This window comes from Macaca fascicularis, chromosome 12, assembly GCF_037993035.2.
Source record: "Macaca fascicularis isolate 582-1 chromosome 12, T2T-MFA8v1.1".
NCBI classification, from domain to species: domain Eukaryota; kingdom Metazoa; phylum Chordata; class Mammalia; order Primates; family Cercopithecidae; genus Macaca; species Macaca fascicularis.
The window spans coordinates 84,162,079-84,186,138 of record NC_088386.1 but is presented as its reverse complement, the minus strand read 5'-3'; the positions used below and the strand labels follow the sequence as shown (position 1 = coordinate 84,186,138).

Here is a 24,060-nt window from a genome sequence, read left to right as displayed (position 1 = left end):
CATTGCATTTCTATGGGGTTTTAAAATGATAACATTTTAATTTCTCTATAGTGCTTTTAAGTGTATCTCATTATATAACAAGTTAGGGGTTGTTGTCAGATTCACATTTTATCTATATAACTTATCATAGTTACCTAGTGCTATTATTTTTCCAGTTTATGTGAGGTGTAGACACCTCACCTCCCTTTTTACATCCTCTCAACCTTCCTAGTTTAATATAATTGCCTTACATATTTCATATGTCCATATATGAAATCATGTCAGATTTTAAAATCACATCAGAAAGTATTTTTTTCTTCTATCATCAAACATAACTTAGAAACTAAAGATTTACTCACATGTTTGCTCATCTTGTTTTTTCTTTTCCTTCCTTATGCTCCAAGTTCCTGTTTTGTATTGTTTCCTTTCCATTTAGAGAACTTCCTTTAGCCATTCATTTAAGATGTCTAGTAGTGGCAAACAATCTTAATTTTCATTCATCTAATAATTTTTAAAAATTTATTTCCAATTTCTGAAGAATATTTTTCTGGACATAGGATCATTTGACAGATTTTTGTTTTTTCCATTACTCAACAGTATTATGTAACTTCCTTCTTGCCTTCATGGTTTCTGGTGAGAAATACACTGCCATTCACATTCTCTGCTATAGGTAAGTACTTGCTTATCTCTTGTTGCTTTCAAGACTTTTCTTTTGTCTTCAGTTTCAGAAGCTTGAATATGATGTGTCTTGGTGTGGAGTTATTTGGATTAATCCCGTTTGGAGATCACCCAGTATTTTAAATCTATAGGTTGATGTTCTTCGTCAAATCGGGAATGTTTTCAACTAATATTCTTGGAGTGTTTTTTAAGGGTGCTTATTTCTCTTTTTCCAGGACTCAGATGACACACAGATGTTAGATATTTTGTTATGGTCCCACAGTCCATGAGGTTCTGTTTTGGCTTTGTTTTTGCTGGTTTATTGAGGCTATAATTTTTGTGTTGTTCAGATTGGGCATTTTCTATTTGTCAATCTTCTAGGTCATTGATTCTTTTCCTCTGTTCTCTCTATTCTGCTGTTGAGCCTATACATTGAGTCTTTCATGTGGTTATTTTTCAGTATTCTTTATATGTTCTGTTTCTTTGCTTAGATTTTCTATTTCATTGATAAGACTTTCTGCATTCTCATCTGTTTCATGTGTGTTTGTGACTGCTCATTTTATTATGTTATATGATGGCTGTTCCAAAACCTTTGTCCTATAATTCTAATATCTCTGACATCTATGTGTTGGTAACTACTGACTGTCATTTCTTTTTTAGTTTAAGAAACCTGTTTCTTGGTACAAAGAGTGATTTTCATTTTATGAAATACTGGAAATGATTTAAATTTTCTGCTTTAGGTGGCTTCATCTGATGCAATTCCAGTATGAGAGTGAGGGTGGAAATGCACTGCTCCCTTATTGCCTGGTAAGTATAGAGGCTCAGCATTCTAATTTGGCAGGGCTGAATGTTCTCACTCCTCATATGGTCCTCACCATCACTATAGAAGAAGGAGGACTATTAATACAACATGATACTGTTAATAAAGTAGTGAATTCCAGTCTTGTGACATACTAAAAAAGGTTTCATCTTTCAAATTCTCAATTTCAAAGAAGTACTAAAAAGATAAAATACAATGAACAGATAGAGTAAAGGCCCCAATAAGAGCAGATGGACTCTAGAGGAGGCCACAGTTATGGGAGTAATATAGCATGTTGAGATAAATGTAGCAATGGGAATTAAGAGTCTTAGATTTTAGTCCTGATTCTACTGACTACTTAGTTTTGTAACTTTGGAAAACTTACTTCAACATCTCTGATCTTGGTTTTTTAAAATAGAAGGAGATTTGTATGAGATAGGCCATAACTTATTTCCCATTTTAGCACTCTATGATAAACTATTTAAAATAAGAATTACATAAGATGGCATATCAAAAATTCTACATACATATAACATCAGTGTTATAAATATAGTCATCATTATAATTAGCACTGATAAAACCTCATAGTTAAGATAGTGCAGGTATAACAAATTTTTAAGAAAACATGTCATTTTTCAGCTCATGAAGGTGATGCCAACTTATAGTTGGGAGATTTTCTGGGAACTTTTCAAAGCCAAGACTTCCTCTACCTACAGCAGAACAACTTGGTATACTTGATAAATATAGATTTCCTGAGCTTCAGCCCCAATTGATAAGAGTTTTTAAAAGGCATCCCGTATGATTTTTATGCACATTAATGATTGTGAACCACTGCTTAGGCTTTAGGAAATTATTTTCAGTCTTTAAGAAAAAATAGAGTAGATATGCTACATCCAAAGAGAACAAGCAATTACAGACAGTTAGGATGAAGAAGAAATGGGGTCTATGCTTTTAAGCTGGCAAGCTTATATTTTAAATATTAATTTAACAAATTTGGATAGGGATCAAAGAATATAAAACAAGTGGCACAAATCTATAAGAAGGCTAATATTTATAACGAACTCTGACTCTGAAACATTTCAAAATTTATTTCTATGGGTAAGGCAGAAAGAAGAATAACTGAGTTTACTGCTTTATGTCGGTGGTAAAAGGTTATAAATTATGTATAGAAGATATTCAACAAATATCAACTTCAATCTTCTCAGTCATAGAGAAAAGAATCTGTAAGCAATCATGGTTAAAAAGCACTTGAAATATGTAAATTATATGTAAATTTTATTTATTCATTCAACAGAAGTTCATATAAAATAAAATTCAACATCAATTTGAGCTATATAAAATGTCTTATTGTGCGCAAAATATTGTCTTAGATTGCTAAGCATCTTTTTCTGATGAAATGTTCCATAATGTGCACCAAATTCACAAAAGGTATTATGATGTCTAGTAGCTTAGCACATTAGCTTTCCTTTCTAGAGAACTACAGTTTAAAAAATAAAAATGATAACTTCTTCTATGTTTTGTAAGTTTTCAACGCGATCTTTTTCTTAAGGAATGCTTCATCGAGCACCTATTGTCCACTTGATGTAGGAGTCACATGAAAAAATAAAAAGGTATTTGTTCTCAAGAAGCTCAATACTGAAGCTAGATAAACAAATGACATAATAGCGATAATATGATTTGCTATCTATTTTTGACAGCAAGATAAATTAGCAAATAGATGAATTGTTTTATTTCCTACCTAAACCAATACAATTGTTGAGGTTACATGTTTTCCCTTCACTGCAGCCATCAATGGGTTCTCCTTAAGATTTCAGATGATTAAAGAACAGCTACAGGATTTAACATAGAATTTCATACATATAATTCCATTAACTTTCATTATATTCAGTTTTTTGTTTTGTTTTGTTTTTTCTTTTCTTGAGACGGAGTCTCACTCTGCCGCCAGGCTGGAGTTCAGTGGTGCGATCTCGGCTCACTGCAACCTCCACCTCCCAGGTTCAAGTGATTCTCCTGCCTCAGCCTCCCCAGTAGCTGGGACCACTGGCACGCGCCACCACACCCAGCTAATTTTTGTATTTTTAGTAGAGACGGAGTTTCACCATTTTGGTCAGGATGGTCTCGATCTCTTGACCTCATGATCCGACCACCTCGGCCTCCCGAAGTGCCGGGATTACAGGTGTGAGCCACCGTGCCTGGCCTAAGAGTTTTATATAATGAACATAAGGAACTACATTTTCAATGTATTGGAAAATCTTTTAAGGAACCATACAGATTATACTTCCTGGAGTTAAGAATATTTATTTTTATAAAATCCATCAGATTCTGCACATGTGGGGGAAACACACTTTTGCTCACCATTACTCTTATATTATGTGCATATTACTAAATCCTATTTGAGTTTAAAACTAAAATAGATTAAATTATTATAAAATAAATAAATGCATAACATAAGCAGGCATGACATTCTAATAAAATAAATTTGCATGTGAGTTTATGCTCATGAACATGAGAATTTAGTCATGGATGACATCCTGAAGCATATTCTCATGACAAAATAAATCTATTAGTATAGCTAAGTATTTACAGACATTATTCATTTTCAAATAGTTTACTAATGCCAGAAACTAGACAATTCCTGGCTTGTAAAACAGAACAAACCACCCTAAAACATCTGGGATACTTACACACTTTTCGCTGTCAAATACATAGCACAAATGTTTATTTGACTCAGAATCTTTGCATATGAAAGTGAATATCCTCTTGTCAGTTTTATCATCTGCACAAAAAGATATTCTATGAAGCTGGCAATTGTGTTGAACTTCCTGTAAACACAGATGGAAATAAACATAGTTGATGGGATTCTTTTTTCATTTTCTAAAATACTCATTTGTGTTAATAACATATGACTTTAAAAGTAGAACAATCATCTGTCAATCTTTGATTTTATAATTATGTATACTCCAACCTAAAACAAAGGCATAATGGATACAGATAGACCTCCTGATTCAGGATGAAACTAAGATATGCATTTCAATAGTGCTTAGCAAAACACAAGCATAGTACAAAATGATCAAAGATTTATGGCCTATCTGAGCTACAATAGCTCTTGAGAAATCATACACTTTAAACTTTGCATATTTACAGAGGAGAACAATGAGACCCAGAAAGAATAAGACACCAGCACAGTTTTACAGAATTACCAGAACTCTTTTAAACCAGAGGATTCTCATTTTATCTCACTGCTATTTACTAGCATTATAATTTAGAACACAGCCTTATCTGGATACAATTTCGTGTGAAACACACTATAATTTCATCCTTAGTAATCTTATTAAATTTTATTTTATATAATTTCATGGTTACTCATACACTCTTGAACCTTTTCTGTCTAGGAAGCTCATCTTTCGAACTTCTGTAGCATTTTTCATGAAGCAGTGAATGAATGGTATACATATCCAGACTCCATATCATAAAATCAAATCTGTTCATCAGTAGAAGGCAAATACTGCAACCAGATAGATATAGTGGCAGTATATATTTACACATGCACACACACAGACACACACATACATTAAATTATAAAACTTATAAAATAGCAGGTATATACATCATTAAAATAGAAATATTTATATAAAATAAATGTGTTACTAAAATTACTATTATTTAGTCAAAAGATGGGGCATTTGACACTTTTATATTCATATAGATCATCCATATTAATTATTCATTCTTCACAGTCTTCTGAAACATGTTGGAGGTAGAAAAGAAATTCAATGCTTTTGATTATGACAAATAGAAAAATCAACTAAGTCATAAATATATTTTCCTAAGACACATTGTAACACTAGAAATATCAATCAGAAACTCAGTTCACCAACATTATTGAGTGGGTGTTTTATAAGATTGGAGATGGAAGCAACTATAGTTTCATCTAAGGAAGGCTGGCTGAATATCCCCCAAAAAGCTTTATTTTAAGGTTGTAACTAGAAGAGTTTCTCTAAAGGTGGCTTCAGACAACCTGTAGCACAAATACCTGGGGTGCTTGCTATAAAAATTTTCACTGTTTTAACCTCAGTTGAATCAAAACCTCAGAGATTTTGGTCAAGATAAGAATCATTGATATGAAAAACTTAAACTTCTCAGTTCAGAGTTTGATGTGTCAACTTGCTGAGATTTGCTCTAGTACTCTGATTCAAATAACTGCTCATCAGACTGAAAATGAATATATAAAATGAGATATAAAGGCTGGGCGCGGTGGCTCACGCCTGTAATCTCAGCACTTTGGGAGGCCGACGCGGGTGGATCACGAGGACAGGAGATCGAGACCATCCTGGCTAACACGGTGAAACCCTGTCTCTACTAAAAATACAAAAAAAATTAGCCGGGCGTGGTGACAGGCGCCTGTAGTCCCAGCTACTCGGGAGGCTGAGGCAGAATGGCTTGAACCCGGGAGGTGGAGCTTGCAGTGAGCCGAGATGGCACCACTGCACTCTAGCCTAGGCAACAGAGCGAGACTCCATCAAAAAAAAAAAAAAAAGAAAAGAAAAAAAAAAGAGATATACAAATGAATGCTAAGAGAACTGTCTACAGCAATGCATTCTTTCCCTGCATACAATGGTAAACCAAATGGTAAGCCAATAAAGAGCTGCTTGGTAAGTATGAAAATTAAAATGAGGAAGTATATTGTATGATCGTAATACTCACTGGCATTATTAGATAGCTTAATTTATCTGTTTAAAAGCAGAGGTAGCCGGGCGCGGTGGCTCAAGCCTGTAATCCCAGCACTTTGGGAGGCCGAGGCGGGTGGATCACGAGGTCAGGAGATCGAGACCATCCTGGCTAACATGGTGAAACCCCGTCTCTACTAAAAATACAAAAAACTAGCCGGGCGTGGTGGCGGGCGCCTGTAGTCCCAGCTACTCGGAGGCTGAGGCAGGAGAATGGCGTGAACCTGGGAGGCGGAGCTTGCAGTGAGCCGAGATCGCGCCACTGCACTCCAGCCTGGGTGACACAGCGCGAGACTCCGTCTCAAAAAAAAAAAAAAAAAAAAAAAAAAAAAAAAAAAAAAAAAAGCAGAGGTAATCAATTCTAAGAAGAGGTGCTTGATTTACTTAGCTTTTAATGGTGGCATCTTTCCTTTCTTATACATAGAGCATTGATGGACAATGACCATATTTGTTTAAGACTATCTTCTTTCTGTATTTTGCCTATTAGAACAGTTTCCTTTCTTATTGACATTGTTTTGTTTTAATGACAATATAGTCAATGAAATAACAGCCCTCTGTTACACTATAGCTCCCAAATACTCACAGGAGGTCTACACCAGCTTATTAATTGTAAAAGCATGTTAATGATAAATAAAGAGAAAATATTACTGCTAAACACTATAGGAAAAAAATTCATTTCTCCATAGATGCGAGAAATTATGAGTAACATGCAAAACACAACATTCACTTAGCTGGTGCTGAAATCTACATAGTCTCTCATTTACTTACCCAACCTGTATGATCATAGAAAGTGGTTATGACCAGTGGTGAATCATCCTAATCTTTGCTTGGATTAGCAAAGGTATCTTCCTAAAACAGTCTAGGGAGCTGAAACCTGTAATTTCATTATTTTTATCAGTTATTTTATTATTATTGTGATGGACCACTACGAATTTGAAATGTAGCAATAATTTTTGGTAAGACAGGATAAAGAGACCCAGGAACACAATAACCATAGTGAAAAACACTAGGCTTTCATATTAATGATATTTTATTGGAGTTGGAACAAAAAATCAGTAGATGTTTTTATCCCCAATTAATCTATCTACACCGCCTGTTTCTAGCACTCTATAATCTTCATTTGGAGGACAAGTGAAAAAGCAGAAAAGAAAAGGACTCAGAAAGAAAGATAGAGGAGCCAATTGTTATTGAGATTGCTTTCACTTAATTTTCACTTTCCATTTTCATTCATCCAAGTGAAAAAAAAAAAAAAGATTCTATTCCGTATAAAGATAGTCCATGTTAGATTAATAATATATTTAAAAATCCTGTCTCATAGCTGTATGTTTAACTATAAATAAATTTATTTTAGAAGTATCACATTTGTTTTTTCTAAATATCAACATATATCTAAAATGAAATGATTGATTTTTTTCTGTTTCACTAATATATATGTCCTTGAATAGTAGTTCCTAAATGCATGTCCATGAATGCCTATGAATAGGTTGTATCCGAGAACTGAGGATTGTCTCTTTCTCTCTCTCTCACTACACACACACACACACACACACACACACACACACACACACACACACAGAGCAATTGGCATTCTTAGGAATGTCTTGGGGACACTGGTGCTTTGTAAATCCCTTTTTTAGATTTCCTACATTTTTAATGCATTCAAGACATGGTATTTTATATATATGGGTAAATAGTCATATACTCTATATTCATATGTAACAGGGTAAATAGTCAGTTTTTCTACATTAATATGCAATATAATTGAATGTATAAAATATCTCAAGGATTTTTAAACTCCAAGATTGCTCTCCAGGTTTGGTAGGGATTAAAATAGAGATGCTTCTTTTTCCTTAAGAGTTTTAAAAACTCACTTCTGGGAATAGAATTCTAACAGGGCTCTTAAAAATTAGTTATCAGTGCTAAATGCATACCTCAGAAATTTAGAAAGATCACTAGTTAGCAATCGAATATCACACCTAGGGGAACTAGAAGAACAAATATCAACTAACCCCAAAGCTAGCAGGAGAAATAACTAAAATCTGAGTGGAACTGAATGAAATTGATATAAAAAAATCCATAAAACAATAAACAAACCCAAAAGTTAGTTCTCTGAAAGGATCAACAAGATCACTAGACCGCTAGCTATAAGAACAAAGGCTAAAGGAGAGAAAAGCCAAAGAAGTACAATGAGAAACAACAAAGGTGGTATTACAACTGATCCCACAGAAATACAAAAGATCCTCAGAGACTATTACGAACACCTTGAAGCTCACAAACTAGAAAATCTAGAGGAAACTGATAAATTTCTAGAAATGCATAACCTCCCAACATTGAATCAGCAAGAAACTGAAATCTTGAACAGAACAATATCAAGTTCTGAAACTGAATCAGTAATAAAAAATCTGTCAACCAAACAAAGCCCCAGAGCAGATAGATTCGCAGCCAAATTATACTATACCTACAAAAGAAGAGTTGGTACCAATTCTACTGTAACCATTCTCAACAAACTGAGGAGAAGGAACTTCTCTCTAACTCATTCGACGAAACCAGCATAATTCAGATACCAAAACATGGCAAAGATACAGTGAAAAAAGAAAACTATAGGCCAATATTCCAGATGCACAGAGATGCAAAAATTCTCAACAGAATACTTGCAAGCTGAATTCCACAGTACATTAAAAAAATAATTCAAAACAACCAAGAAGGCTTTATTCCTGGGATGCAAGGTTGGTTCAACATATGCAAATCAATAAATACAATTCAACATAAAAACAGAATTAAGAACAAAAACTATATGATCATATAAACAGAAGTGGAAAATGCCTTCAAAAAAATCCAGCATTCCTTCATGATAAAAATCCCTGCACAAACTAGGCACTGAAGGAACATACTTCAAAATAGTAACAGCCATCTATGACAAACCCACAGCCAACATCATACTGAACCAGCAAAAGCTGGAACATTCCCCTTGACAACTGGAACAAGACAAGGATGCCCACTCTCACCACTCCTATTCCACATAGTACTCAAAGTCCTTGCCAGAGGAATCAGGCAATAGAAAAAAAGAGAAGGCTTCGAAATAGAAAAATAATAAGTCAAACTATCCCTCTTAACTTACAATATGTAATATGATTACCTAGAAGATCCTAAAGATTCCACCAAGAGGCTCCTGCAACTGACAGTAAACAACTTCAGTAAAGTTTCAGGATATAAAATCAATGTACAGAAATCAGTAGCATTTCTGTATACCAAATAACATTAGAGCTGAGAGACAAATCAATAATGCAATCCTATTTACAACAGTCAACAAAAAAAAATAAAATACCTAGTAATACATCTAACCAAAGAGGTGAAAGATTTCTACCAAGAAGAACTACAAAACACTGCGGAAAAAAAATCAAACATGACATAAACAAATGGAAAAATATTCCATGCTCATGAATTGGAAGAATTAATACTGTTAAAATGACCATATTGCCCAAACAACATACAGATTCAATGCTATTCCTGTCAAATGACCAATGCCATTTTTCAGGGAATTAGAATTTTAAAAATTTTAAACTGCATATGAAACCAAAAAAGAGCTTGAATAGACAGAGCAATTTTAACCAAAAAGAATAAATCTGGAGGCATCACATTACCCAACGACTGTACTATAAGGCTATAGTAACCAAAACAGCATGGTACTGGTACAAAAACAGACACATAGACCAATGGCAAAGAACAGAGAATTCAGAAATGAAGCCACAAGTCTACAGCCATCTGATCTTGGACAAAGTCAACAAAAATGAACAATGGGGAAAGGACTCCCTATTCAATAAATGGTGCTGGGATACCTAGCTATCCATATGCAGAAGAACAAAAGTGGACCCCAACCTTTTATCATATACAGAAATTAACTCAAGATGGATTAAACAATGTAGTACCTCAAACTATAAAAATCCTAGAAGAAAATAATGTCAATGCCCTTCTTGATATCAGCTTGGTAAGGAATTTTTGTCTAAGTTCCCAAAAGCAATTGCGACAAAAACAAAAGTAGACTTGTGGAACCTAATTAAAGAGCATCTGCACAGCAAAAGAAACTATCAAACAGAGTAAACAGACACCTTACAGAATGGGAGAAAATTTTCGCAAACTATGCATCCAACAAACGTCTAATACCCAGGTTCTATAGGAATTAAACAATGAAACACACAAAAAAACAAATAACCATATTAAAAATTGAGCAAAAGACATGAACAGACACTTCTCTCAAGAAGACAAACAAGCAGCCAATAAACATGAAAAAATGTTCCACATCACTTATCATCAAAGAAATTCAAATAAAAACCACAATGAGATACAATCTCACACCAATCAGAATAGCTTATTAAACAGTAGAAAACAACAGATGCTGGTGAAGCTATGAAAAAAAGAGAATGCTTATACACTATTGGTGGGAATGTAATTTAGTTCAGCCTCTATGGAGAGAAGTTTGGAGATTTTCCAAGGAACTTAAAACAGTTAACTGTTTTCCAGCAACCCTGTTAATGGGTATACATACTTGACATATACCCATAAAAAGACAAATCTTTCTACCAAAAAGACACATGCACTCGCGTGTTCATTGCAGCACTATTCCTAATGGCAAAGACATGGAATCAACCGAGGTGCCCATTAACAGCAGATTGGATAAAGAAAATGTGGTACATATATACCACAGAATACTACACAGCCACAAAAAGAACAAACTCATGTCCTTTACAGAAAATGGATACTGCTGGAGGCCATTATCCTAAACGTATTAGTGCAGAAACAGAAAAACAAATACTGGATGTTCTCACTTCTAAGTAAGAAACATTGGGTACTTGTGGACATAATGATGGCAATAGTAGACACTGGGGACTTATAAAGAGGATGGGAAAAGAGGGTGTTAAGGGTTGAAAAACTATTGGGTACTGTGCTCACTATCTGGGTGATGGAATCATTCATATCCCAAACCTCAGCATGATGCAATATACCCAGGTAACAAATCTGCACATGTAACTCTTGAATCTAAAATGAAAGTTGAAATTATTAAAAACAAAATGAGCAGAAATAAGTAACAGAAAAAACAGAAATTAATTTTTAATATTAACTAGTAATTTACTATTATTAATTTAAATATTAAATATTTATTACTTTAATATTAAATAATTAAATATTACAATCTTAAACACTAATTGAGTATTAATTATTAATATCAATTTATTATTAAATATTAGTCTTAATAGGAAATCGAGACTTGTGGACAGGAAAGGAAAGCACTGGCATTATTGATTTTGGTAAGGCAATATAGGATAATGAAGTCAACTGGCTAATCATGTTGAGTTGAACCCCACCTCATTGATATTTTGTAAAGGAGGTTTAGGTTGGGGGAAGCACGGAGATTTGATATTAAAAGCTTAAGAAACAGAATTATATAATTGATAGGTTGTCATGTGATAAACTTATTGATAGAAACCTGAAAATACGATTTTCCAACAATAAAAATAGTATGTGGGAATCATCTACTTTCTTACTACCTTTCCCTTTGTTTTATGTTTTTATCACTAAACAGACCTTTTTAAACTTTTATTTTAGATTCAGGGGGTGCATGTTCAGGTTTGTTACCAGGGTATACTGCATGATGCTGAGGTTTGGGGTACAAATAGTCCCAGCACTGAGGTATTAAGCATAGTATACAACAGTTTGTTTTTAAGCCCTTGTCCCCTCCCTCCTTCTCCCTCTGGTAGCCCCCAGAAACTATTGTTGCATCACTATGTCCATGAGTACCTAATATATGTACCTACTTATAAGTAAGAACATATGGTATATGGTTTTCTGTTTCTGCATTAATTCATTTAGGATAATGACCTCCAGATGCATCCATGTTGCTGCAAAAGGACACGATTTCATTCTTTACTATGGTTGCATAGTGTTCCAATGATGTATGTGTACCACATTTTCTTTATCCAATCCGCCATTGAGAGGTATCTAGGTTGATTCCATGTTTTTGCTATTGTGAAAAGTGCTGTGATGAAAATGAGAGTGTATGTCTTTTTGGTATAAAGATTTGTTTTTCTTTTGGATATATAACAAGTATATTCAACCAGCAATAGGGTTGCTGGAAAATGGTTAACTATTTTAAGTTATTTGAGAAATCTCCAACTGCTCTCCACAGCAGTTGAACTAATTTACATTTCCACCAAGTGTATAAGCATTCCCTTTTCTTCACAACCTCACCAGCATCTGTTATTTTTTAACTTTTTAATGACAGTTATTCTGCATGGTGGTGATTGTATCTCATTGCGGTTTTGAATTTAATTTCTTTCATTAGTGATGTGGAACATTTTTTTCATGTTTGATGGCCACCTGTTTGTCTTGTTTTGAGAAGTGTCTGTTCCTGTTTCTTTTTCCCACTTTTTAATAGGGTTATTATTAATTTTTGCTTGTTCAGTTGTTTAAGTTCCTTATAGATTCTGGATATTAGATGTTTGTTAAATGCATAGTTTGCAATACTTTATCCCATTCTGTAGGTGTCTGTTTACTCTGTTGATAGTTTCTTTTGCTGTGCAGAGGCTCTTTAATTTAATTAGGTCCCATTTGTCAACTTTTGTTTTTGTTGCAATTGCTTTTGAGTCATCAATTCTTTCCAAAGGGCAATGACCGGAATGGAGTTTCCTAGGTTTTCTTCCAGGGTTCTCATACTTTAAGGTCTTATATTTAAATATTTGATCCATCTTGAGTTAATTCTTGTATATAGTGAAAGATAAGGGTCCAGTTTCAATCTCCTCCATATGGCTAGCCAGCTATCCCAGCACCAATTATTGAATAATCATCTCCCCATTTGTTATTTTTGTTGACTTTGTCGAAAATCAGATGGCTATAGGTGTGCAGCTTTAATTTTGGGTTCTCTATTCTGTACTATTGCTGTACCACAGACTTTTTCTAAGCCCAGCTTAATTTTGGACCCTATTCACTTTAGTTTTTTCCTCACTCTACAGTATCATATGCTATTTTTTTTAAAGTTTGGTATTTCTGTTTTTATATTTACAAATATTTAAAGTTAATGAAAAAAATTATCCTTATTCCAGGTAAATAATCAATGATCAGGAGATCAGGTATAAGGAATAACCTAATAAATCGTAAGTTATTGGTCAATTGGGTTTCATAAAGGTAGGTTTCTTCAAGTGGTCAGGAAGCCAAGGAAGAAAATCCAAACAGATATGATAGCCTAACTTTTGATTAAGTTTTTAACAGAGCTTTTCACATATCTTTCTTTCTTTTTTTTTTTTAATTTGAGATGGAGTCTCACACTGTCGCCTGTGCTGGAGTGCAGTGGTGCTATCTCAGCTCACTGCAACCTCCACCTCCTGGGTTCAAGCGATTCTCCTGCCTCAGCCCCCTGAGTAGCTGGGATTACAGGCACCTGCCACCACACCCATGTATTTTTTTTTTTTTAACTTTTAGTAGAGACGGGGTTTCGCTGTGTTGGCCAGGCTGGTCTCGAACTCCTGACCTTGTGATTCCCCTGTCTCGGCCTCCCAAAGTGCTGGGATTACAGGCATAAGCCACCGCACCCAGCCAGTTCACATATCTTTCATTGGAGGAAATAGTCTCATTTAAAAGGTCAGATGAAATCATGCAGGAAATAATAGAAAAAGTTGCAATACATACCCATATACTCTTCACCTAGCCAACTGGTAACATTGTGCCACATTTGCATTACATTTGCATTTGCATTACCTGATCCAATTTTGTCTCTCTTTACACACACACATACCCTATAAACATAAGTGGTAGCCATCTTGTAGTGGTAGTTAGTGGTCGCCACCTTGTAGTGGTAGTTAGTGGTAACCATCTTGTAGTGCTTTAAGCAATTAGCATTTTATGCATTTCTAAGGACATGCCATTATTAACCTGTGAATTCTAAAACCCAAAAAAAGTTTTCTCTACATAACTGCATTTAATTGTGTTTGTATTTTATAAATATTTAAACGTGATTATCAACTAACAAAAAATTTGAAACATGCCATATGTTCAATAATAGAAGAATAATTTGGTAAATTATGGTATATGAATGTGGTGAAATTATTAGAGTTTAGAATGCACCATAGGTAGATTCAAGTACAAAATAACAGGAACATATGAAAACGATACATAATGTATATTATCAGCTTTATATATTTCATTGTGTGCTGTGACAAGCCCCAAACCTTCAGATAAGAAATTGAAAATAATATTAATTACACATACACACACAAACATATACACACACTCTGAAACAGCTATCTAATTCATATGATTTAGAAAAAATCTTTCAACATAAGCATGGCCTACAAATACCCTATTCTGACTGGACATTTGCCACTATATATCCTTTTAATTGTGAAAAGAAGATGTAGGAATAGGATTTTCTTTTTCATGACATGTAAGACGACACTTCATTGCTACACTTTTGATTGAATCATCCTTTTGTAACTTATTGCTTCCTTGGTCTATTGTTCTTTATGTCACTGCTAATTGCCTAATGAATTTATCTCATTCATACCTTGCTTTCAATTGCCTTGTTTCCCAGCAAACTACAGATATCCCAAATGCTTGAATCAACCTTCTACTATCTTTTCACCATTTCACTTTTTTCATTTCAGCCACCTTACCAGTAGTTATTTTAGGATCCCCATAACTAAAGTAAATCTTCACATCTTTGTTTGTAATTGAATATTGAGGGTGAATAATAGAGAAGATTAGACCAGATAATTGTGAGAGGACTTGAATTCGTGTCTTGGGAAGTTTGACAGAATGCCATTGTTCTTTAATATGGAAAGCTGAAGGTATGCCATTGAGCTTTACTACAGATTTCCACAGTCAGAGGTTCTGATTCTGGAGGCAAATTTGGAGCCTTAGAAATTACATTTGGAAATGCCTCAGGTAATTTTTTTGTAGATATTCCATAAGCTACAATTTGAAAATGAGGCCTACTGCATTTAGCCACTAAACTATGCACAACAGCAGATCCCCTCCAACTTTAATGTGCATATGAATCACTATGTTTCTTCTTTAACTGCAAATACAGATTCTGTAGGTCTGTAGCAGAGCCTGAGATTCAACATTTCTAACAAGCACCCAATAGATGTGATTGCTGGCGGTCCACAGGCCACACTTTAAATATCCAGTTGTTGCTGGGAACTGGAATTTACATAGATGAAGGTATCAAAGATACTTGCTGGACTAGAGAAAAGTTGCAGACCTGTGGGAAACATTTTTATAATCTGTTAACAGGCCAGAAGTTCCTCTTTTGGCTTTTATATTGAATTAATTTGTCAATATGTATCTTACGGTGTTAGAAGAATGCTTTAACAATACGTATTTATAAAATAATTGGAGTTAAATATTAATTTTTCCAAATTGACTAACATAGTCTTATGAAAATTACTAAATGATAACTCTGAGGCATTGTGAATAAAGTACTGTATTTGTTTACTAAGCCTGCCATAACAAAATTCCACTGACTGGGTGGCTTATCCAACAGGAATTTATTTTTTCCTAGTTCCGCAGGTTACAAGTCCAAGATCCAGGTGTCGGTAGGTTTGGTTTCTCTGGGGCCTCTCTCTTTGGCTTGCAGATTGCTGCCTTCACTCTGTGCCTTCACGTGGGCCTTACTCCGAGTATACGTATCACTGGGGTCTCTTCCTCTTTTTGTAAGGATACTAGACATGTTGGATGAGGGCCCCACCCTTAAACTCTCATTTAACCTGAGTTACCTCTTTGAAGGCCTTATCTTCAAATATAGCCATATTAGGGGTTAGGGCATCAACGTAGGAATTCTGGAAGGAAACACTTTAGTCCAACACAAGTACCTGTTAATGAATTTGAATCCAGAACAGATTATATTTTAAAATATTTAATTTGCTTTGAAGGGTCAGAGGCCCTTAAATACAAGAAACTTAAGTTTACAGTGTGTTATGGGCTGAATTGTGTTCCCCAGAATTCACATGTTGAAGCTCTAATCCCCAGCACCTCAGAATGAGACTGTAGTTAGAGTGCTAAATTAAATAAGCATGAGGCCATTCACCTGGGGTTGTCTCTGTTTTTTGAGTTCCTAGACAACAAACTGCAACCTAACTAGTACGTAAATAAACTGAACACTAATTTGGAAGTAGAACACACAGCTAAGTTTCAGCCAATTACAGGCAGCCAGCTCATCACAACATGTCCATATAAAGTAGATGCCTTGCTGTAGCCAATCAGGTGAGTTGTCACTTTGATTTTGTGTTCAGCCTATAAAAAGCTCCATGTTCACGCTGCTGGGCAAAGCCTTCTGAACATCTTCTGGTTTCAAGTGCTGCCTGCTTCATGAATCATTATCTGTTCAAATAAACTCTGCTAAATTTAATTTGTCTAGTTTTTCTTTGAACAGGAGATAAGGCCTTTAAAAAGGTAATTAAGTTAAAATGAGGCCATGAGTATGGTTCCTAATCCAATTTGATGAGTGTCCTTATAAGAAGAGACACCAGACAAGTGTGTGCACAGGTGGATGACCATGTGAAGAGGCAGCAACAGGGCAGCCCTCTGCAAGCCAAGGAGAATGGCTACAGAGGAAATCAACTCTGCTGGCATCTTGATCTTGGAACTCCAGCCTCCACAACTGTGAGAAAATATTTTCTGTTGTTTAAGTCACCCAGTTGTGGTGTTTTGCTATGGCCTTCCTAGAAAACTAATACACACTGATTACATCTACAGGAAATAAAAGTCAATGCAGAATATTTTAATAAGCAACACACAGCTTTTATCTTCTTTCATACTCAGTGAACCACACTGTATGCATCTCTTTCACATTTCATGAAAAAAAATTCCTAAATACAAGTCCAAACACTGCTGAATACGCTTAACATAAGTTATTAATATTATATACCAAACAAGCTGAAGAAAAGATCACTTATAATGCAATTCCAAAAGTTGTTTTCACTTCTAACAATCCTAGAGTTTCGAACTGCCATTAGCTCAGAACTAAACAGTTTAGGGTGGCAAAAATTATTAAATATTTGTTAAAGTAAGAATATAATTGCAATTAATTAAAGATTACCTCTAACATTAAAAAATAAGCCTTACCTTTGTTTTGGGTTCTAGAATTTTTACTCCATAAATTGATATTTGCAACTCCACTTTAGGAATTTTCTGGCCTTCAGATTTCTTGATATGTCTTGCAAACTACAAATGAAAAATTATTCACAAAACTGCAATTCTATTTCTATAAAGAACGAACAAAAATAAACATACATTTGGAGTTCATATTCAATTTCAGACTTTAATTAAGTGAATTTTTGCCAAGTATAAAGCATTTTATAAAGATAGTCTCAAAATATTTAAAAATCATAGCAATCAGCCATTATAATTCACATTGATTTTCAGCAATTTTTTTAAATTAAGATTTTTAATGCACTTCTTTCATGGTATTTACAAAAACGTATTCATACCAGACAGCTGAGGAAACTCAAAATACTTTGTGGGAAGATGTGTAGAGATCAGTTTGTTTTTCTGTGAATCTTTTGTTGTTATTATCTTCACAGAATTAGCAGTTCATCAGCTGTTGAATATGTCCTCTTTGCCATTTCTAGATATTTACCTAGTTTGGAACACTATTCTATCCAACCACATCAATACATAAAAAGAAGCAGATTACCATGTCCAAACTGAAGCTAAGAATTGAAGTAATTATCCCAGCTGAAAGACTCAGGTATAGAACTAGACTCAGTCTAGAACTACACATATAGTGAGTATCTTGAAAGCACAAATTTTTTTCAATACTTTTGTAGTAGTATTTATTATATTTTCTCACTGAGTTACTAGGTGTATGTAAATGCTTGTTCGATTCTGTTATAAAATCAAAAAGAAAATCAGAATACTCATGTGCTTAGCAGATGGAGTCTCTGCCTCTCTCCTAGCATTGCTTAATTTAGTGGGGGAGAATTTCAGGAGCCCAGCTAAACTTGAATATTAAACAATTAATATTCTTTTTAAAAACTTTAATTTTAAAATATAGGCACAAACACAACACACACACACATATATATACTATTTAGTATACACATAGCCCATGCAACATTTGGAACATATTTGTACTAAAAAATATTTGTCTGAAATTCAAAGTTTACTAGGCGTCTTGATTTTAATTGACAATTTAACTCTCTCCCTACATTCCTTCTCTCCTCTGCAATCACCCCCACATCCAACTTTTTCTTTTTAAGAAATGGAAAGAAAACTATTAGAAGAAATAATTTCTCACCCCTCTTCTAGTGCTTCAAAAAGTTATTTCCTAGTGTACCTTTTTCTCTCTAAGGATATAGATCATCCTAACTTGACTCAAAATTGATGACATGTAATGCAAGATAGCGTTCCAGTCCTCTTGTATGTCATAGTTACTTGCACTGTGTATTTCACTGTAATTTAGGGCAGATGTGAATACACATGGCATAGCCACATTCTGGAGCACAGAGTGATTAAAAGTCTTTCTCTCTTTTCATGGCTTTGCACTGCCACAGAGAATAATACAATTAACGCATATATGAATGCCTTTAAGTGTCTGCCTTCCTATCCCAGGGGGTACCATTTGTTTTATTCCATTTTGAGTGGTATAATTTTTCCCCTTGCTGTCTATCTTGCTCTATGAACTTAGGTTGCTATTTTTTGTATTCAGCAGTCTTACTGCTGCACATGATACAACTAACTTGTGCCAGATACTTTTCTTTTTTGTCTTGTATAAATTTATTTTGCTTGAGTGTAGATCTTTAAAAATTATCCCAGCTATCTCCCAAAGAATGTGGATTAATTTTGTTTATTTTCACTTCATAATCTCCTTATATCAGCATAATTAAGCAATTTGAAGGTTTTCATATAGGAAGGCTTACAAAATAAGTCATCAGCTCTCCACCTATGTGAATGCATCTGGATAAAGCAACTCTCACTATCAGCTGCAGAAGCATCCTTAGTTCTGTTGTTTTCCTAAGTTCTGTTGTTTTCCAGAAAAAGACAGAGCATGGCTTCTGAAGCCCCTTCCACATCCAGACTCAACCATTCCTGTGACCTCTGACAAGAACTGTGCAATCTTAAAAATTTTTTCCCACTGAAACATCTACCACAAAGCAACCACTATTATTAAACTTAACTATTGAGAAGGAAAGAAAGAATGGAAGAACTAGAGAAGGGAAGGAAGTAGGGGCTGAGGTAGAAAAACAAAGTGGAGAGGTAAGAAGGGAGTGGGGAGGAAGAAAGGAAGAGAGGGAAGAAGGAGAGAATGAAATAAAGAAAAAGAAAAAGAAGCACATTTCTAAACTAGGTTTTCTGAAACTTTTCTCTCTTCTTCATAACAGGATGAATTAACTGTGCTCAAAACAGCTTCAGATTCATGCAATCTAATCTTCTTATTTCAAAGACAAGGATAGTAAGTCCCAGATAAGCTATGTACCATGGTCATAAAATGGGTTTGTAGGAATTAGGCCTAGTAACTAGTTTTGCAGATATCCACTAAATAATCTTTTTCTTTTATACAACATATATTCTGCATTTAGAAAAGAAAATTCCCAGTTCTACCTTCATTCTTATCAATGTTTACACTGGTTATTGGCCTTGATTTTTGAAACTATATTACACAACTCTCATGCCTAAAGTTATACTCATTCACTCTATATTTTTTTCAGTTTAATATTCTCCTTCCTGCCTCTCTTTGTCTTTTTCTAAAACTTAAGCTAACTGTATTCTATAGTTTGCATGCTCCCCTCTAAGTCCCTTTTGCTACTTACAGATTTCTTGCCTTCCTAATATTTCTAATTAACCTTAGGAAGATATGCTGATCAATCTACATAACATTATATTCTATTTTTTCCCTAGTTACTATTTTAATGTCAAAGCTTGAACAGTCTTTTTTGTAAATTTCTTTCAATTTTTGCTTCAGTGGATTTATTTCTTGGTAGATCTAGATGGATACAGCTATCTGCCATTAAAACTTGAATATAATAATCCAATAAAAATTATTCAAAGGAAGTGATGCATAAGCATTTTGGAGAATGACTGGATACAACAAATGAATATAACCAAGACTTTGTCATCATAACGTGATGGGGAAGGATGGAGTAGTACTTGAAATAAAGTATTTGGTTAAATATATACTACTGATAAATAGAACTATTAAAGAAAATTTAAAGGGAGCACAACTGAGTTTCAATATTATCATTACATAATTTCTATCCATTTCTCAGAGGACTTTTTAAAAAGTGAAATTAAGTAAACTACTAATGGAATATAGAGTATTAGGCAATAAAATTAATTTACTAATTTGGGCCTATTATTTGAAGCTACTATTTTTCTTTGGGGTTCTCATATTTATATTTTTAATTTAAAGTATTTCTAATAACCCTGCAGGAAATGAGCTATGTTTATATATAATTAAATTAAGCTCTAAATGTTTTATTAATTACATAACTGATTGTGAAGACAAAATAGTGTTATACAACACAGAAAGAGTGAGTTCAAATGGAAAATCTACTAGGTTGAGACTTCACGAGGCTTGACAGCAATTCCCAAGGGCTACATTTTCTTGCAGTAATTTCATGTAACTTTAATTTAGTTGTAGCAGAGTGAGGGGATTTTCACTCTAAAACTGGATTCCAGGAATGCTGCCCACTGGGTATCTCCCAGGGAAATTGATAAACTTTGACTCTATATATCAATACTTACTTACATGTAAAAATCACAAATTGTTTATGAAATACATTGAGCCCCCAACATCTGTACTAGTTGTATTAATAAAAATATATAAATCACTATTAAAAATAAAATTTGTTCCAATAAACAGTGCTATTCAATACATCGAAGTCGAAAGGGTTTAAAATTACTACATTTCAGAAAATTTGTTTTATTTGTTGTTGTTGTTTTTGTTTATTTTTTTTGTTTGTTTCTTTTTTGAGATGAAGTTTCCCTCTTGTTGCCCAGGCTGGAGTGCAATGGCGCGATCGCAGCTCACTGCAACCTCCGCCTGCCGGGTTCCAGTGATTCTCCTGCCTCAGCCTCCCAAGTAGCCAGGATTACAGGCATGTGCCACCAAGCCCGGCTAAAACATGATCAAGAAATAGAAACTGTTGAACATGATTAGAAAATAAAGAACATATTTTGATATGGTATCTGAACTTTAAAAGGTTAATACTTACAAAAATAATTATATTTATAAAAGAAAAATTTATAAACTATAAATTCTCTAAAAAATGACAGTGTAAAAAAGTCAAAGTTTTAAAATTTTGTGAAAACTAAGCAGGCATCATTAAACACAGAAACACGAAAAATTCATATTGATAATTCTTTAATTTCTCCATCAGATTTTATTCTTAAATTTTAAATTCTTGTTTAATGTCAGAAGCCATTACATTAATATTGCTGAAAAAGGAGTAAATATAAATAAAATGTTACCTTACATGGTAATATAAAATAAATAGTATAAAGTAAAGTAAGTAATATAAAATAAAATAAATTATAAAATCACATACTGAATTATATAAATTTTTTAAAGCAGTCAGAATTCATATGTTACAGAAAAAGAAATAGGAAATTAAAATGGAGATGTGTACGTATGATAAAAGAGCAAGTTTCTTTTTTTCTTTTTTTTAGTAGAGCCACACCACCACCTACTGGCCATTTCGAACCAGTAGAGCCGGGTTTGACATTTAAAAAATATTCTTAGTATACTTTGAATTGTAGCTTCTGACCCTTGACACACACAAAAAAGCAATAAATAAATAAATAAATAAAAAGTATTGTTTTATTCATTATCATTCGTGTATGAATCATTACCCTTAGATATACTTTCCTGATATACAAAATGTTTGCAATCAGCACAGTAAAATTGCTTATTAAATACAAACTTATTTTGGAAGATATTTGAGAAACAACAGCTTCTATAAACTAAGTGTGCATTTTTAAACTATACTACATAATTTTTTTTTACCTTATTGTAGGTCACATTCTTTTATTAACAGAGTACATTTCTAAACATGCAACTCCACAGAAATACATATACAATCCTTCAAAAATATATGTAAACTAGCCATTGTTTAGAAAGCATTTGATTTCAAATATGTCTTTACATTTAATCTATTCATTATTCAATTGAACTTTTTTGGTTTTCGATTTGGGTTGACTGAACAACCTACAAGGCATAAAGAAATACTACGTGTAAATAGCATTGTTCTTTCATAAAATATTCTGATTGAAGTTGGATTCATGCCCAGAATTTGCAACTTTTTGAAAGCATTTAAATAGAATCCTATTCTAATGTTGTCCATAAACTGTGAGCCCTTTTAAATCTTCTTTTGGATTGATTAAAACTATTGGCCAATAAAAGGCAAATCTAAATTATTACCTAATGAACGGTGGAAATAAATAGTTGGCTAATCCACTTTTTTCCCAAATGGGAGCGATATTATCTTGGGAGTTTTCAGTATATTTACTTAAAAGGATTAGTAAAATATTTTCATATAAAATAAAATGGATAAAATATTATTGACCTTTATTTCTTTACCCAGAATAGAAGCCATGCCAATTCAATTATTTCTCATTTTAAACACAGAGTGGATTCCACCAGATATGACATTCTCAAAGCAAAGTAATACCATTTAATGTCTCTGAGTTTGCCTGGCACACTCAGAGGTCTAACCCTCCTTTAGAATAACTGGATGGTCCCTAAACCAAATAAAGTTAGAGAAGGGTTATTTCTCCAAAAATGCGAGAGCGACTATAAAGAATAACATTAATTGTGTAAAAAAAAGTAGCACTATATATATTTTCTTATATGATAAAGCTGAGAATTCTGTTGAGGAGTTTTTTTAATTTTAAAATCTCAGTGAAACAATGTCCTTCGAGATGTGGAACAATTAGAGAAACATGGTGTGTGGCATCTTATATAAGATTTTCTCAGGAAACTTGTTGACTAGGATATGTGGGGTTGCTTATTAAATGTCTTTCTCTCCTCTCTTAGTTTCACCAGTTTCCCCATGGCTATTTATGGACATTGCCAGATCCTGTTGGACTTGTAGATTAGGACATATTTAACAGTGTCACTGCAAAATTCTGGTTGAAATCAACTCTAACTCCACATTTTTAACTGGTGGATATTATATCTTAGCCTTTAAATATAGTTGTTTTGCTATTACTAGCTTTTGATTTGGGACATAAGTTCACATTATCCAAGCAAAGTAAAGGCAAGCTATAAAACAAACATTCAAGACACACTGCCATAAAATATTATTTTTGGAAAAATATGAACAGTATGCCATATTTTAAAAACAATTTTGTGTACATGTTTACTATTAAAAATGTTTCCTTGATATGATTAATTTCTTCAATAGTTCATTTTTAATAGGGTGAAGCCATACCTGCAACAAAGTTATTCATGCTTTGATCTCCTTCAATCTGCTGAAAACGTGACAGAATCAATGTACTTGTAAATTATTTGAAGGGTTTTCCCTACCTTTAATTTCCTTACAGCATCTCTCACAACTTCTGTTCCTTTTGGCTGTTCCACTTCTGTACTGCCAAGAAACTGAAAATGGTCATTTGTGAGACACAGGCTTTCCTACATCATATATCATTGCATCATGTTGAACTATAAGATTGCATAATAGAATGGTTTAATAGTAATGCAAACTCACATTTTAATTAAATACAAATATTATTTTATATTATATCAAAATATAAATAAACTTTATCATTTATACTTACTGTCAATCAAAGTTTATTTTTAAAAACATACTTGTTTTCTAAATATTTTACTTGCAGATTTTTACTGGAAAGAAAACTGAAGTTATTTTATTAGGCCCAAGGGAATAACATTGATCTCAACCGTTAAAATTT

General features: G+C 33.6%; 1 protein-coding gene across 20 annotated transcripts in view; it reads right to left on the bottom strand.

The window, feature by feature from the left end:
* Positions 1 to 24,060, bottom strand: part of GULP1 (GULP PTB domain containing engulfment adaptor 1) — a 306,186-nt gene that overhangs the window by 51,295 nt on the left and 230,831 nt on the right. For all 20 annotated transcript variants that reach the window (XR_010579987.1, XR_012420970.1, XM_065525750.1 and 17 more), the window contains 3 exons: positions 23,678 to 23,749; positions 17,275 to 17,373; positions 4,120 to 4,257 (listed from right to left, as the gene is read on the bottom strand). Coding sequence is in view for 18 of the 20 variants with exons in the window: in XM_065525750.1 (XP_065381822.1) it covers positions 4,120 to 4,257; positions 17,275 to 17,373; positions 23,678 to 23,749 (309 nt within the window). In the remaining 2 variants the exon portion in view is untranslated. The remainder of the gene's footprint in view (positions 1 to 4,119; positions 4,258 to 17,274; positions 17,374 to 23,677; positions 23,750 to 24,060) is intronic.